This window comes from Mobula hypostoma, chromosome 3, assembly GCF_963921235.1.
Source record: "Mobula hypostoma chromosome 3, sMobHyp1.1, whole genome shotgun sequence".
Classification (NCBI taxonomy): domain Eukaryota; kingdom Metazoa; phylum Chordata; class Chondrichthyes; order Myliobatiformes; family Myliobatidae; genus Mobula; species Mobula hypostoma.
In genome coordinates this window covers 231,954,354-231,968,487 of record NC_086099.1, presented here as the reverse complement: position 1 = coordinate 231,968,487, position 14,134 = coordinate 231,954,354, and the positions used below count along the sequence as shown (strand labels likewise).

The window sequence follows — 14,134 nt, the reverse complement described above, 5'->3', positions numbered from 1 at the left end:
CGCGTGCGTTCGCACGTGCACAACTGATCCGGCCCACATGAAGTCGCATTTTGCCCAATCCGGCCCGTGACCTAAAATGAGTTTGACACCCCTGCTCTATAGTATCCACATCCTTCCGGTAGTGAGGTGACCAAAACTGAGCACAGTACTCCAAGTGGGGCCTTATATAGCTGTAACATTACCTCACGCCTCTTGAACTCAATCCCACAGTTGATGAACGTCATCACACCATTCACCTTCATAGCAACACTGTCAACCTGCGCAGCAGCTTTGAGTGTCCTGTGAGCATGGACCCCATAACCTCTCTGATCCACCACACTGCCAAGAGTCTCACCATTAGTATTATATTCTGTCTTCAAATTTGACCGACTGAAATGAACCACTTCACACTTATCAGGGTTGAGCTCCATCTGCCACTTCTCAGTCCTGTCCTGCATCCTGTCGATGTCCCTCTGTAACCTCTGTCAACCCCCCCAGACTATCCACAACACCCCCAACCTTTGTGTCATCAGCAAATTTACTAACCCACCCTTCTACTTCTTCATCCAGGTCATTTACAAAAATCTCAAGTAGGAAGGCCCCAGAACAGATCCCTGTCAAACACAGCACTGGTCACCATCCTCCATGCAGAACATGAGCCATTTACAACCACCCCTTCCCTTCTGTGGGCAAGCCAATTCTCAATCCACAAAGTAAGGTCTTCCTGCATCTCATGCTTCAATACTTTCTGAATGAGCCTTTCATGGGAACCTTATCAAATGCCTTACTGAAATCCATATATACTACATCCACCGCTCCACCTTGATCAATGTGCATTGTTACATCCTCAAGGAATTCAATCAGGCTTGTAAGGCACAACTGCCCTTGACAAAATCATGTTGACTTTCCCTAATATGACTGTCTCTACAAATGCTCATAAATCTTGCCTCTCAGGATCTTCTCCAGCAACCTGCCCACCACTGAAGTAAGATACAAACCTTTTCAGTCTGCTGTAAGTCATCCCTATAATCGCCAAGGTCCTTTTCCGTAGTGAATACCGAAGCAAAGTATTCATGCTTTGAGAGGTTGGTTATGACTAGACCGAACTCCTGCCTCAGCAAGGACCTGGACCCATTGCAATTTGATTATCACCACAACAGGTCTATGGCAGACACAATCTCAATGGCTCTCCACACGGCTTTAGACAGCGAGACAACACAAACACCTACGTCAGGATGCTGTTCATCATCTATAGCTCAACATTTAATATCATCACTCCCACAATCCTGATTGAGTATAAGAGCTGGAATGTTATGATGAGGTTGTATAAGGCATTGGTGAGGCCGAATCTGGAGTATTGTGTTCAGTTTTGGTCACCAAATTACAGGAAGGATATAAATAAGGTTGAAAGAGTGCAGAGAAGGTTTACAAGGATGTTGCCGGGACTTGAGAAACTTAGTTACAGAGAAAGGTTGAATAGGTTAGGACTTTATTCCCTGGAGCATAGAAGAATGAGGGGAGATTTGATAGAGGTATATAAAATTATGATGGATATAGATTGAGTGAATGCAAGCAGGCTTTTTCCACTGAGGCAAGGGGAGAAAAAAACCAGAGGACATGGGTTAAGGGTGAGGGGGGAAAAGTTTAAAGGGAACATTAGGGGGGGCTTCTTCACACAGAGAGTGGTGGGAGTATGGAATGAGCTGCCAGACGAGGTGGTAAATGCGGGTTCTTTTTTAACATTTAAGAATAAATTGGACAGATACATGGATGGGAGGTGTATGGAGGGATATGGTCTGTGTGCAGGTCAGTGGGACTAGGCAGAAAATGGTTCGGCACAGCCAAGAAGGGCCAAAGGGCCCGTTTCTGTGCTGTAGTTTCTATGGTTTCTATGGTTTCTATAAGGCTGACAGAAGGAGCTTAAGAAGGAAATTAGGAGAGCCAGAAGGGGCCATGAGAAGGCCTTGGCAGGCAGAATTAAGGAAAACCCCAGGGCAGTCTACAACTATGTGAAGAGCAAGAGGATAAGACGTGAAAGAATAGGACCTATCAAGTGTGACAGTGTGTATGGAACTGGAGGAAATAGCAGAGGAACTAAGTGAGTACTTTACTTGGTGATTGTAGTGATCACCTGCAGCAGACTGAAAAGCTTAAGCATGTAGATATTAAGAAAGAGGATGTGCTGTAACTTTTGGAAAGCATTAAGTTGGATAGGTCGCTGGGACCGTATGAGAGGTGCCCCAGGCTACTATGGGAGGTGAGGGAGGAGATTGCTGAGCCTCTGGCGATGATCTTTGCATCACCAATGGGGACGGGAGAGGTTCTGGAGGACTGGAGGGTTGCAGATGTTGTTCCTTTATTCAAGAAAGGGAGTAGAGATAGCCTAGGAAATTACAGACCAGCGAGTCTTACTTCAGTGGTTGGTAAGCTGATGGAGAAGATCCTGAGAGGCAGGATTTATGAACATTTGGAGAGCTATAATATGATTAGGAATAGTCAGCATGGCTTTGTCAAGGGCAGGTCATGCCTTACGAGTCTGTTTGAATTTGTTGAGGATGTGACTAAACACATTGATGAAGAAAGAGCAATAAATGTAGTGTATATGGATTTCAGCAAGGTATTTGATAAGGTACCCCATGCAAGGCTTATTGAGAAAGTAAGGAGGCATGGGATCCAAGGGGACATTGCTTTGTGGATCCAGAATTGGCTTGCCCACAGAAGGCAAAGAGTGGTTGTAGACAGGTCATATTCTGCCTGGAGGTCGGTGACCAGTGGTGTGCCTCAGGGATCTGTTCTGGGACCCTTACTCTTCGTGATTTTTATAAATGACCTGGATGAGGAAGTGGAGGGATGGGGTAGTAAGTTTGCTGATGACACAAAGGTTGGAGGTGTTGTGGATAGTGTGGAGGGCTGTCAGAGGTTACAGCGGGACATTGATAGGATGCAAACCTGGGCTGAGAAGTGGCAGATGGAGTACAGCCCAGGTAAGCGTGTGGTGGTTTAGTTTGGTAGGTCAAATATGATGGCAGAATATAGTATTAATAGTAAGACTCTTGGCAGTGTGGAGGATCAGAGGGATCTTGGAGTCCGAGTCCATAGGACGCTCAAAACAGCTGCACAGGTTGACTCTGTAGTTAAGAAGGCATACGCCTTCACCAATCATGAAATTTAATTTAGGAGCTGAGAGGTAATGTTGCAGCTATATAGGACCCTGGTCAGACCCTACTAGGAGTACTGTGCTCAGTTCTGGTCGCCTCACTACAGGAAGGATGTGGAAACCATAGAAAAGGTGCAGAGGAGATTTACAAGGATTTGCCAGGATTGAGAGTGAACTCAACCTTTTCTCCTTGGAGCGACGGAGGATGAGAGGTGACCTGATAGAGGTGTATAAGATGATGACAGGCATTGATCTTGTGGATAGTCAGAGCAGAGGCTTTTTCCCAGGGCTGAAATGGTTGCCACAAGAGGACACAGGTTTAAGGTGCTGGGAAGCAGGTACAGAGGAGATGTCAGGGTAAGTTTTTTACTCAGAGAGCGGTGAGTGCGTGAAACGGGCTGCTGGCAACGGTGGTGGAAAGCGGATACGATAGGGTCTTTTAAGAGACTTTTGGATAGGTACATGGAGTTTAGAAAAAGAGGGCTATGGGTAACCCTAGTAATTTCTAAGGTAGGGACATGTTTGGCACAACTTTGTGGGCTGAAGGGCCTGTATTGTGCTGTAGATTTTCTATGTTTCTATGTTTCCATGTAACATCATAGCTCCAAGTACTGATCCATGCTCTAAGCCCATCTGCTTTGTTCATGATACTCCTTGCATTAAAATAGACACATCTCAAACCATTGGTGTGAACGTATCCCTTCCTTATCACCTGCCTATTCTCTCTCTCACACTGTCTACAATCTTTCTCTATTTGTGAGCCAACCACCCCTTCTTCCATCTCTTCAATTCCGTTTCCACCCCCCAGTAATTCTACTTTAAACTCTCCCCAATAGCCTTTGCAGAATCGCTGGGGGGTGGGAACCGAACTGAAGAGACGGAAGTTGGGGCAGTTGGCTCACAAATCGAGAAAGCTTGCAGATGCAAAGGAACTTTTGGAGTCCTTGTGCAGAATACCCTGAAGGTTAACTTGCAGGTAGACTCGGTGGTGAGGAAGGCAAATGTCATGTTAGCATTCATTTCAAGAGGTCTGGAACACAATAGCAGGGATGTGATGCTGAGGCTTTATGACGTGTTGGCATCGAGGAGAGTTCAGAGGAGGTTCACAAGGATGATTTTGAGAATGGAAGGGTTATCATACGAGGAGCATTTGATAACTCTGGGTCTGTACTCCCTGGAATTTAGAAGATTGAGGGGGGATCTCATTGAAACCTATTGAATGTTGAAAGGCCTCAATAGAGTAGATATGGAATGGATGTTTCCCATGGTGAGGGAGTCTATGCCAAGAGGGCACAGCCTCAGGAGAGAGGGGTGTCCATTTAAAACAGAGATGCAGAGAAATTTATTTAGCCAGACAGTGGTGAATTTGTGGAATTTGTTACCACGGGCAGCTGTGGAGGCCAGGTTGTTGGGTGAATTGAAGGCAGAGCTTGATTGGACATGGCATCAAATGTTATGGGGAGAAGGCCAGGGAGCTGAGGAGGGGAGAGAAAGGATCAGCCATGCCTGAATTGTGAAGCTGACTCGATGGGCCAGATGGTCTAAATCTGCTCCTATGTCTTATATTCATGCAATTAAAGTAGTTTCAAAGTAAATATGGAAAAAGATAGGTCTGGTAAATATGGAGAAAGGCCAGTTTGATGGTCTAACAAGTGTGGTTTGGGACAGGCTGATTTTTTTGGCAAATGTGGACTTTGAAAATGGGAGGCCATATACCTGCCTTCTCACCAGATCCTTTGATGCCATGACCAACCAGGAAATGAGCAACTTTCACCTTAAATATCTGCATGGACTTGGCATCCACTGCAGTCAGTGGCAGAGCATTCCACATACTTATGACTTTCTGGCTAAAAAAATTCCTCCTTATCTCTGTTCTAAAGGGTCGCCCCTCAATTTTGAGGTGGTGCCCTCTAGTTCTGGATACCCCCATCATACGAAATATTCTCTCCATATCCACCCTATCTAGTCCTTTCAACATTCAGTAGGTTTAATGAGGTCAACTCTTATTCTTCTGAATTCAAGTGAGTACAGGCCCAAAGCTGCCAAACACTCCTCATATGTTAACCCCTTCATTCCTGGAATCATCCTCGATAACTACCTATGGACACTCTCCAATGACAGCACGTCCTTTCTGTGATTTCGTGCCCAAAACTGTTGACAGTACTCCAAGTGATACGTGACTAGTGTCTTATGAAGGCTCAGCATTATCTCTTTGCTTTTATATGTGGGAATGAAAGGATCCTTTTCTGGTTGGCTGCCAGTGACTACCGGTGTTCCACAGGATTCAGTATTGGGACCACTTCTTTTTATGCTGTATCTAAATGATTTAGGTGATGGAATAGAACATAGAACATAGAATAGTACAGCACAGTACAGGCCCTTTGGCCCACAATGTTGTGCCGACCCTCAAACCCTGCCTCTCATATAAGCCCCCACCCTAAATTCCTCCATATACCTGTCTAGTAGTCTCTTAAACTTCACTAGTGTATCTGCCTCCACCACTGACTCAGGCAGTGCATTCCATGCACCAACCACTCTCTGAGTAAAAAACCTTCCTCTAATATCCCCCTTGAACTTCCCATCCCTTACCTTAAAGCCATGTCCTCTTGTATTTAGCAGTATTGTATTGTCTCCAAGGAGGTGGCTTTGTTGCCAAGTGTGCAGATGATAGGAAGATTGGTGGAGGGGCAGGTACTGTTGAGGAAACAGGTAGGATGCAGAAGGATTTAGACAGATTTGGAGAATGGGCAAGAAAGTGGCAAATGAAATACAATGTTGGAAAATGCATGGTCATGCACTTTGGTAGTAGAAATAAATGTGCAGACTATTTTCTAAATGGGGAGAAAATCCAAAAATCGGCGATACAAAGGGAACTGCTTGTTGTTGAGTCCACTAGGGGATCAGCTGTGCTGGATTGGGTGTTGTGCAATGATCTGGAGGTGATAAGAGAGCTTAAGATTAAGGAAGTCTTTAGGAACAGTGATCACAATATAGAAACATAGAAAACCTACAGTACAATACAGACCGTTCAGCCCACAAACATGTCCTTACCTTAGAACTACCTAGGCTTACCCATAGCCCTCTACAGGGGTCAGTGTGGACATGGTGGAGGATTACAAATACCTGGGGATACGAATTGACAATAAACTGGACTGGTCTAAGAACACTGAGGCTGTCTACAAGAAGGGTCAGAGCCGTCTCTATTTCCTGAGGAGACTGAGGTCCTTTAACATCTGCTGGACGATGCTAAGGATGTTCTACGAGTCTGTGGTGACCAGTGCTATCATGTTTGCTGTTGTGTGCTGGGGCAGCAGGCTGAGGGTAGCAGACACCAATAGAATCAACAAACTCATTCGTAAGGCCAGTGATGTTGTGGGGATGGAACTGGACTCTCTCATGGTGGTGTCTGAAAAGAGGATGCTGTCTAAATTGCATGCTATCTTGGTCAATGTCTCCCATTCACTACATAATGTACTGGGTGGGCACAGGAGTACATTCAGCCAGAGACTCATTCCTCTTGGATGCAACACAGAGCGTCATAGGAAGTCATTCCTGCCTGTGGCCATCAAACTTTACAACTCCTCCCTTGGAGGGTCAGACACCCTGAGCCGATAGGCTGGTCCTGGATTTATTTCATAATTTACTGGCATAATTTACATATTACTATTTAACTATTTATGGTTCTATTACTATTTATTATTTATGGTGCAATTGTAACGAAAACCAATTTCCCCCCGGGATCAATAAAGTATGACTATGACTATCACTATTTTTCTCAGCTCCATGTATCCACCCAGGAGTCCCTTGACCCTATTTTTTCCGCTTCCACCGCCGCCGCCAGCAGCCCATTCCACGCACTCACCACTCTCTGCGTAAAAAAACTTACCCCGACATCTCCTATGTACCTACTTCCAAGCACCTTAAACCTGTGCCCTCTCGTGTTAGACATTTCAGCCCTGGGACTATCCACACGATCAATGCCTCTCATCATCTTGTACACCTCTATTAGGTCACCTCTCATCCTCCGTCACTCATGATCAAGTTCACTTTGAAATTTGAGAGGGAAAAAATAAAATTCAATGTGTCGATATTTCAGTAGAATAAAGGAAATTACAATGGCATGAGAGGGGAACTGGCTGAGGTTGACTGGAAAGGGACATTTGCGGGAAGGACAGCAGAGCAGAAATGGCTGGAGTTTCTGTGAAAAATGAGGAAGTGCAAGACAGATATATTCTACATAAGAAGAAATTTTCAAATTGAAGGAGGACACTAATGTGGCTGACAAGCGAAGTCAGAGCCAAAGTAAAAGCAAAAGAGAGGGCATACAAGGAAGCCAAAGGTGGTGGGAAGACAGAGAATTAGGAAGCTTTTAAAAACTTGCAGAAGGAAATTAAGAAAGTCATTAGGAAGGAAAGGATGAATTATGAAAGAAAGCTGGCGACTAATATCAAAGAAGATACCGAAAGCTTTTTTAAGTATATAAAGGGTAAAAGAGAGTCGAGGATATAGGACCAATAGAAAATGACGCTGAAGATATTGTAATGAGAGATGCACAGATGGCAGAGGAACTGAATACGTATTCTGCATTAATCTTCGCAGTGGAAGACGTCTGCAGTATACCGGACATTCAAGAGTGTCAGGGAAGTGAAGTTTGTGCAGTGAAAATTACAACTGAGAAGGTGCTCAGGAAGCTTAGTGGTCTGAGAGTGGATAAGTCTCCTGGACCTGATGGAATGCAGCCTTGGGTCCTGAAAGAAGTAGCTAGAGAGATTGTGGAGGCATTAACAATGGTCTTTCAAGAATCAATAGATTCTGGCATAGTACAAGATGACTGGAAAATTGCAAATGTTACTCCACTATTTAAGAAGGGTGGGAGGCAGCAGAAAGGAAACTATAGACCTGTTAGCCTGGCATCAGTGGTTGGGAAGTTGTTGGTATCGATTGTTATGGATGAGATTAAGGAGTACCTGGAGGCACATGACAAGATAGGCCAAAGCCAACATGGTTTCCTGAAAGGAAAGTCCCGCTTGACGAACCTACTGCAATTCTTTGAGGAAATTACAAACAGGGTAGACAAAGGAGATGCAGTAGACATGGTGTACTTGGATTTTCAGAAGGCTTTTGACAAGGTGCCGTACATGAGGCTGCTTAGCAAGTTAAGAGCCCATGGAATTACAGGGAAGTTACTAGCATGGGTGGAACATTGGCTGATTGGCAGAAAACAGAGAGTGGGAATAAAGGGATCCTATTCTGGCTGGCTGCCAGTTACCAGTGGAGTTCCACAGGGGTTGGTGTTGGGACCGCTGCTTTTTATGATGTATGTCAATGATTTGGATTATGGTATTAATGTATTTGTGGCTAAATTTGCCGATGATACAAAGATAGGTGGAGGAGCCAGTAGTGTTGAGGAAACAGACAGCCTGCAGAGAGACTTTAGGGGAATGGGCAAAGAAGTGGCAAATGAAGCACAATGCTGGAAAGTGTATAGTCATGCACTTTGGTGGAAGAAATAAACAGGCAGACTATTATTTAGATGGGTAGGGAATTCAAAATGCTGAGATACAAAGGGACTTGGAAGTCCTTGTGCAGGATACCCTAAAGGTTAACCTCCAGGTTGAGTTGGTGGTAAAGAAGGCGAATGCAATGTTGGCATTCATTTCTGGGGGTATAGAATATAAGAGCAGGGATGTGATGTTGAGGCTTGAAAAGGCACTTGTGAGACCACACTTGGAGTATTGTGTGCAGTTTTGGGCTCCTTATTTTAGAAAGGATATACTGACATTGGAGAGGGTTCAGAGAAGATTCCCAAGAATGATTCCAGGAATGAATCATTGGACCACTGGGGTATGTTTCGGGGTAAAGATGAAGTGTACAAAAGGGACAGGTTTCACCTTAATAAGCGGGGCACCAGCATTCTGGCAGGCAGGTTTGCCACTGCAACATGGGGTGTGTTTAAACTAAGTAGTGGGGGGGAGGGGACGAACTGGAAACATAAGGATGGAGATAAGGGGAAAGTGAGAATAAGAAAAGTTCAGAAAGTCAGCAGAATCAACAGAGCAGAAAACTCAAGAAGGGATCGTACAGTATGGCCAACTGAAATAGGAATTGATATGAAAGGTGAGGGAGTAATGAATTAAAAGTATTATATATGAAATCACGGAGTACAAGAAATAAAGTGGACGAGCTTGAGGCACAGTTGGAAATTGGTAAATATGATGTTGTGGGAATAACAGAGACATGGCTTCAAGTGGACAGGGCCTGGGAAATGAATATTCAAGGTATATGTCCTATCGAAAGGACAGACTGATGGGCAGAGGGGGTGGGGTGGCTCTGTTGGTGAGGAATGATATTCAGTCCCTTGTGAGGTGGGACATAGAATCAGGAGACGTAGAGTCAGTATGGATAGAATTGAGAAATTCTAAGGGTAGAAAGACCCTAATGGGAGTTATCTACAGACCCCCAAACAGTAGTCTGGATGTAGGGTGTAAGTTGAATCAAGAGTTAAAATTGGCATGTCGCAAAGGTAATGCTACAGTTGTTATGGGGGATTTCAACACACAGGTAGACTGGAGGAATCAGGTTGGTACTGGACCCCAAGAAAGGGAGTTTGTGGAGTCCCTCCGAGATGGATTCTTAGAACAGCTTGTACTGGAGCCTACCAGAGAGAACGCAATTCTAGATTTAGTGTTGTGCAATGAACCGGTTTTCATCAGGGACCTCAAGGTAAAGGAGCCGTTAGGAGGTAGTGACCATATGATAAGTTTTAATCTACAATTTGAGAGGGAGAAGGGAAACTCGGAAGTGTCCAAGTGCTCGTAGATCCTATTCTTAAGAACCCTTTCCAATAGTTTGCAGACCACTGACGTAAGGCTCATCGGTCTATAGTTCCCAGGATTCTCCCTATTACCTTTTTCAAAAAAGGGAACTACATTTGCCATTCTCCAATCCTCCGGCACCTCCCCTGCAGCCAAAGAGGATTCACAGATCATAGCTACTGTTCCAGCGATTTCTTCTCTCACTTTCCACAGCAACCTGGGGTATATCACGTCCAGCCCTGTGGATTTATCAATCTTGATGTTTTTAAGAAGATCTAACACTTCCTTAATCTCCACATTGTGCAGCACACAGGCCTGTTCTTTTTCGACCTCACCTTGATCAAGGTCCTTTTCACTTGTGAATACTGAAGCAAAGTATTCATTTAGGACCTCCCCAACCTCCTCTGCCTCCAGGCACGTTGCCTTCTTTATCCTTTAGCTGCCCCACCTTCATTCTTGTCATCCTTCTGTTCTTCACATATGCACCTTGGGGTTCTCCTTAATCCTACATGCCAAGGCCTTCTCATGCCCCTTCGAGCTCTCCTAAATCCTTTCTTAAGCTCCTTCCTGGCTACCCTATATTTCTCATGAGCCCCTCCTGCTTCCTGCTTCTTCTATCTAACATATGCTTCCTTCTTCCTCCTGACGAGTTGCCTCACGTGTTTCGTCAGCCACAGTCCCTTTTCCTACCATTTTTTCCTCGTCTCAGTGGGACAAACCTATCCTGAACCCAGCACAAGTGATCCCTAAACTTCCTCCACATTACTTCTGTGCTTTCACCCTTGAACATCTGTTTCCAATTTACTCTCGCTAGTTCCTGCCTCATCCCTTCATAGTTAGCCATTCTCCAGTTAAGCACTTTCCTATTTGTCTGTTTTTATCCTTTTCCATAGCTATGCTGAAGCTAAGGGAGTTGTGGTCACTCTCACCAAAATGCTCCCCCACGAAGAGGTCTGCCACCTGACCAGGTTCGTTGCCCAGAACTAGATCCAGTATGGCCTCTCCTCTCGTCGGCCGGTCCACATACCGTGTCAGGAATCCTTCCTGAACACACCTGACAAATTCAGCCCCATCTATCCCCCTTGCAGTGAGGAGGTGCCAGTCAATATGAGGGAAGTTGAAATCACCCATAACCACAACCCTGTATTTCCTGCACCATTCTAAAATCTGCCTGGTTATCTGCTCCTCAGTGTCCCGAGGGCTATTTGGGGGCCTATAGACTACTCCCAGCACAGTGATTGATCCCTTCCTATTTCTGACTTCCACCCACACCGACTCAGTGGACACTCCCTCTGCAGCGTCCTCCCTTTCTATCGCTGTGATACTATCCCTGACCAGTAATGCTACTCCCCACCCCACCCCCACTTTTCTACCTCCCATCCTATTCTTTTTAAAACACCTAAACCCTGGTACCTGCATCAGCCAATCCTGCCCTTCCTCCAGCCAAGTTTCAGTAACGGCCACAACATCGTAGTTCCACGTACTGATCCAGGCTCTAAGTTCATCCCCTTTATTCCTAATGTGACTAGCTGAGTGATCGTGGAGCTGTTGAGCTGAAGGGCCTATTGCTCTGCAGTAAGATGATGTGGACAGGGTGGGGAATCCCTTCACCCAGTGCTCACTGCTTACACGATCACGGAGTGAAACTAATGCTCACTGAACCTACCTGATCTTCCACCAATTCAGCTGAGGAAGCTACAAAGCTGGAGATCTTCCCACTCTTCCTCTTCCTGCTTCTCCTGGACTGGGTGGAGAGTCGTTCCTCTGCCGGTGTTTCACTTTCAATGTAAACCTTCACCTCACCTGCCCGCCTCTTGACTTCCGTCCGCTTGTTCTTCTTCTACAACAGAGAGGCAAGCATGTTAGCATGTACAGTGATCAGAGTCAGCACTGGGGACTCCACTTGATTAAGTCAACTCTGGGGACCCCACTGGATCAGGAGTGCAGAGACAGCACTGGGAATATGACTGGATACAGTCAGCACTGGGCCCAGGGAATAGTGTGCACTTCGCTGGATAAAGAGGGCAGGAACGGCACTGGAATTGCCACAGGATACTATCAACACTGAGGACTCCACTGGATATAGAAGCACTGGATAGACAGAGAGAACATTCTACTCCATCTATGCCTCACATAATTTTATAATTCTCCAGTAGGTCTGTCGTCAGCCTCTGAGAAAAGCCCAAGTTTGTCTGACCTTGTTTTTTCAACATTTCAGAGAAATTTGGACAGAGGGGTATGGAGGGCTACGGCCTGTGTGCAGATTGACGGGACCAGTGAGATTAATGGTTTGGCACAGACTAGATGGGCCAAAGGGACTGTTTCTATTCTTATCGAATTCTAGGATTCTATGACTCTAACCTTGCCTTAACAGCTCATACCCTCTAATCTAGGCAGCATCCTGGTGAACCTTCCAGAGTTCAAGAGTTGAGGAATGACATTATAGCTTTATAAAATACCTGCTAAGCTGCATCTGGAGTATTGCAGACAGTTTTAGTCACCATTTCTGGTTCTAGGCAATATCCTGGTAAATACCTGCACCCTCCCGAAAGCTTCCACAAACTTCCTGTAATGAGATGACAAGAACCGAACAAGCGTGGCCTAACCAGGGTATTATAGAGCTGCAACATTACCTTGCTACGCTTGAACTCAATTCCCACCACACTATATCCTGTCTTAACCCCCCCCCCCCTTTCAACTTGCCTGGCAATTTGAGGGACCTCTGAACATGGACCCCAAGATCCCTCTGTTCCACCACACTGCCGAGAATCCTGCCAATAGTCTTCAGATTCATCCTTCCAAAGCAGATCACTTCACATTCTTCTGGGTTGAACACCATCTGCCACTCACAGCGCAGTTCTACATCCCATTAATGTCCTGATGCAACCTACAACAACCCTGCACACTATCCACAACACTATTAACCTTTGTTTCATCAACAAATCTTCTACTTCCTCATCCAAGTCACTGATAAAAATCACAAAGAGCAGTTGCAGTACAGACTCTGCTTTGTCTTCCCTGAGGAGACAACAAGCAGGACAGACAAAGGAGAACTGGTGGATGTTCTGTACTTGATTTTTCAGAAGCTCTTTGACAAGGTACTATACATGAGGCTGCCTAACAAGCTACGAGCCCATGGTATTACAGGAAATATACTTGCATAGATACAGCATTGGCTGATTAGCAGGAGGCAAAGAATGGAGATAAAGAGAGCCTTTTCTGGCTGGCTGCCAGTAAGTAGTGGTGTTCCACAGGGGTCTGTATTGGGATCGCAGCTGACCCGTACTTGCAGCATTACCCAATCCTTCCCCTCCACTTGAGCTCCAACTTGTGCACATTTGACTGTTTAATCAGAATGGGCCTTTTTCTTTTTGTTATTCTTTACTAACCCTATAGTTAAGATTCATCAATATAATTCCTTTAATCGTATGCAGTGTGCCGTCTGTTATTTCACGGCATTAATCTGTAACAGGGCAGCAAATGACACAGCAACGACACAAACCGGGGGTTTCAGGGGGCTCACGCTTCAATCTCACTTTGGTGGGCCCAGAGATCGTCTTCCCTCGACTTACGCTGCTGAGGAAATCAGAGTGTCTCATTTATAATTCAGGTCCTGCAGTCTCAGCAACGTCCTTGCAGATTTCCTCTGCATTTTTTCATCTTCTTTTACATCTTTCTAACAGGTTGGCAACCACAACTGCACACAATATTCCAAATTATGTCTTATTCATGTCAGTCAGCGTGCAGTGGCGTCAGCACAGGACCTCGAGGTGAGTGGTCCGAACCTGGCTTGCTCCTTGCATGTTTTCCATTCGTGCTGGATTGAGTGTTGAGCTAGCAACATGGCCTTGTGAAAACAGACAAAATGTTAAATAAATGGTAATGTTGCTGCCTGATACACCACAAGGCATGAAAAGGAATAACAACAATGTCTTATACAACTTCAGCATAACATCCTCTCTCCTTTGATTTATGAAGGCAATGAGCCAAAAGCTCTTGTTACAATCTCATCTACCTGTGATGCCATTTTCAAGGAATTATGGGCCTGCATTCCCTGATCCCTTTCTTCTACAGCATTCCTCAGTGCTCTACCGTTCACTGTGTAAGACTTACCCTGGTTTGTTCTTGGCTAAGTGCAACACTTCGCACTTGTCCACATTAAATTCCATCTGCCATTTTTCAG

The 14,134-nt window shown here is 45.2% G+C and overlaps 1 protein-coding gene across 2 annotated transcripts in view; it reads right to left on the bottom strand.

Annotated features, from left to right (window-relative positions):
- The window catches only part of plecb (plectin b), a 348,566-nt gene extending 335,001 nt beyond the window's left edge, over positions 1-13,565 (bottom strand). For both annotated transcript variants that reach the window (XM_063044747.1, XM_063044748.1), the window contains exons 1-2: positions 13,524-13,565; positions 11,618-11,791 (exon numbers count right to left, since the gene is read on the bottom strand). In XM_063044747.1, coding sequence (XP_062900817.1) covers positions 11,618-11,791; positions 13,524-13,550 — 201 coding nt within the window. In that variant the 5' untranslated portion in view covers positions 13,551-13,565. The remainder of the gene's footprint in view (positions 1-11,617; positions 11,792-13,523) is intronic.
- Positions 13,566-14,134: the final 569 nt, after the last annotated feature.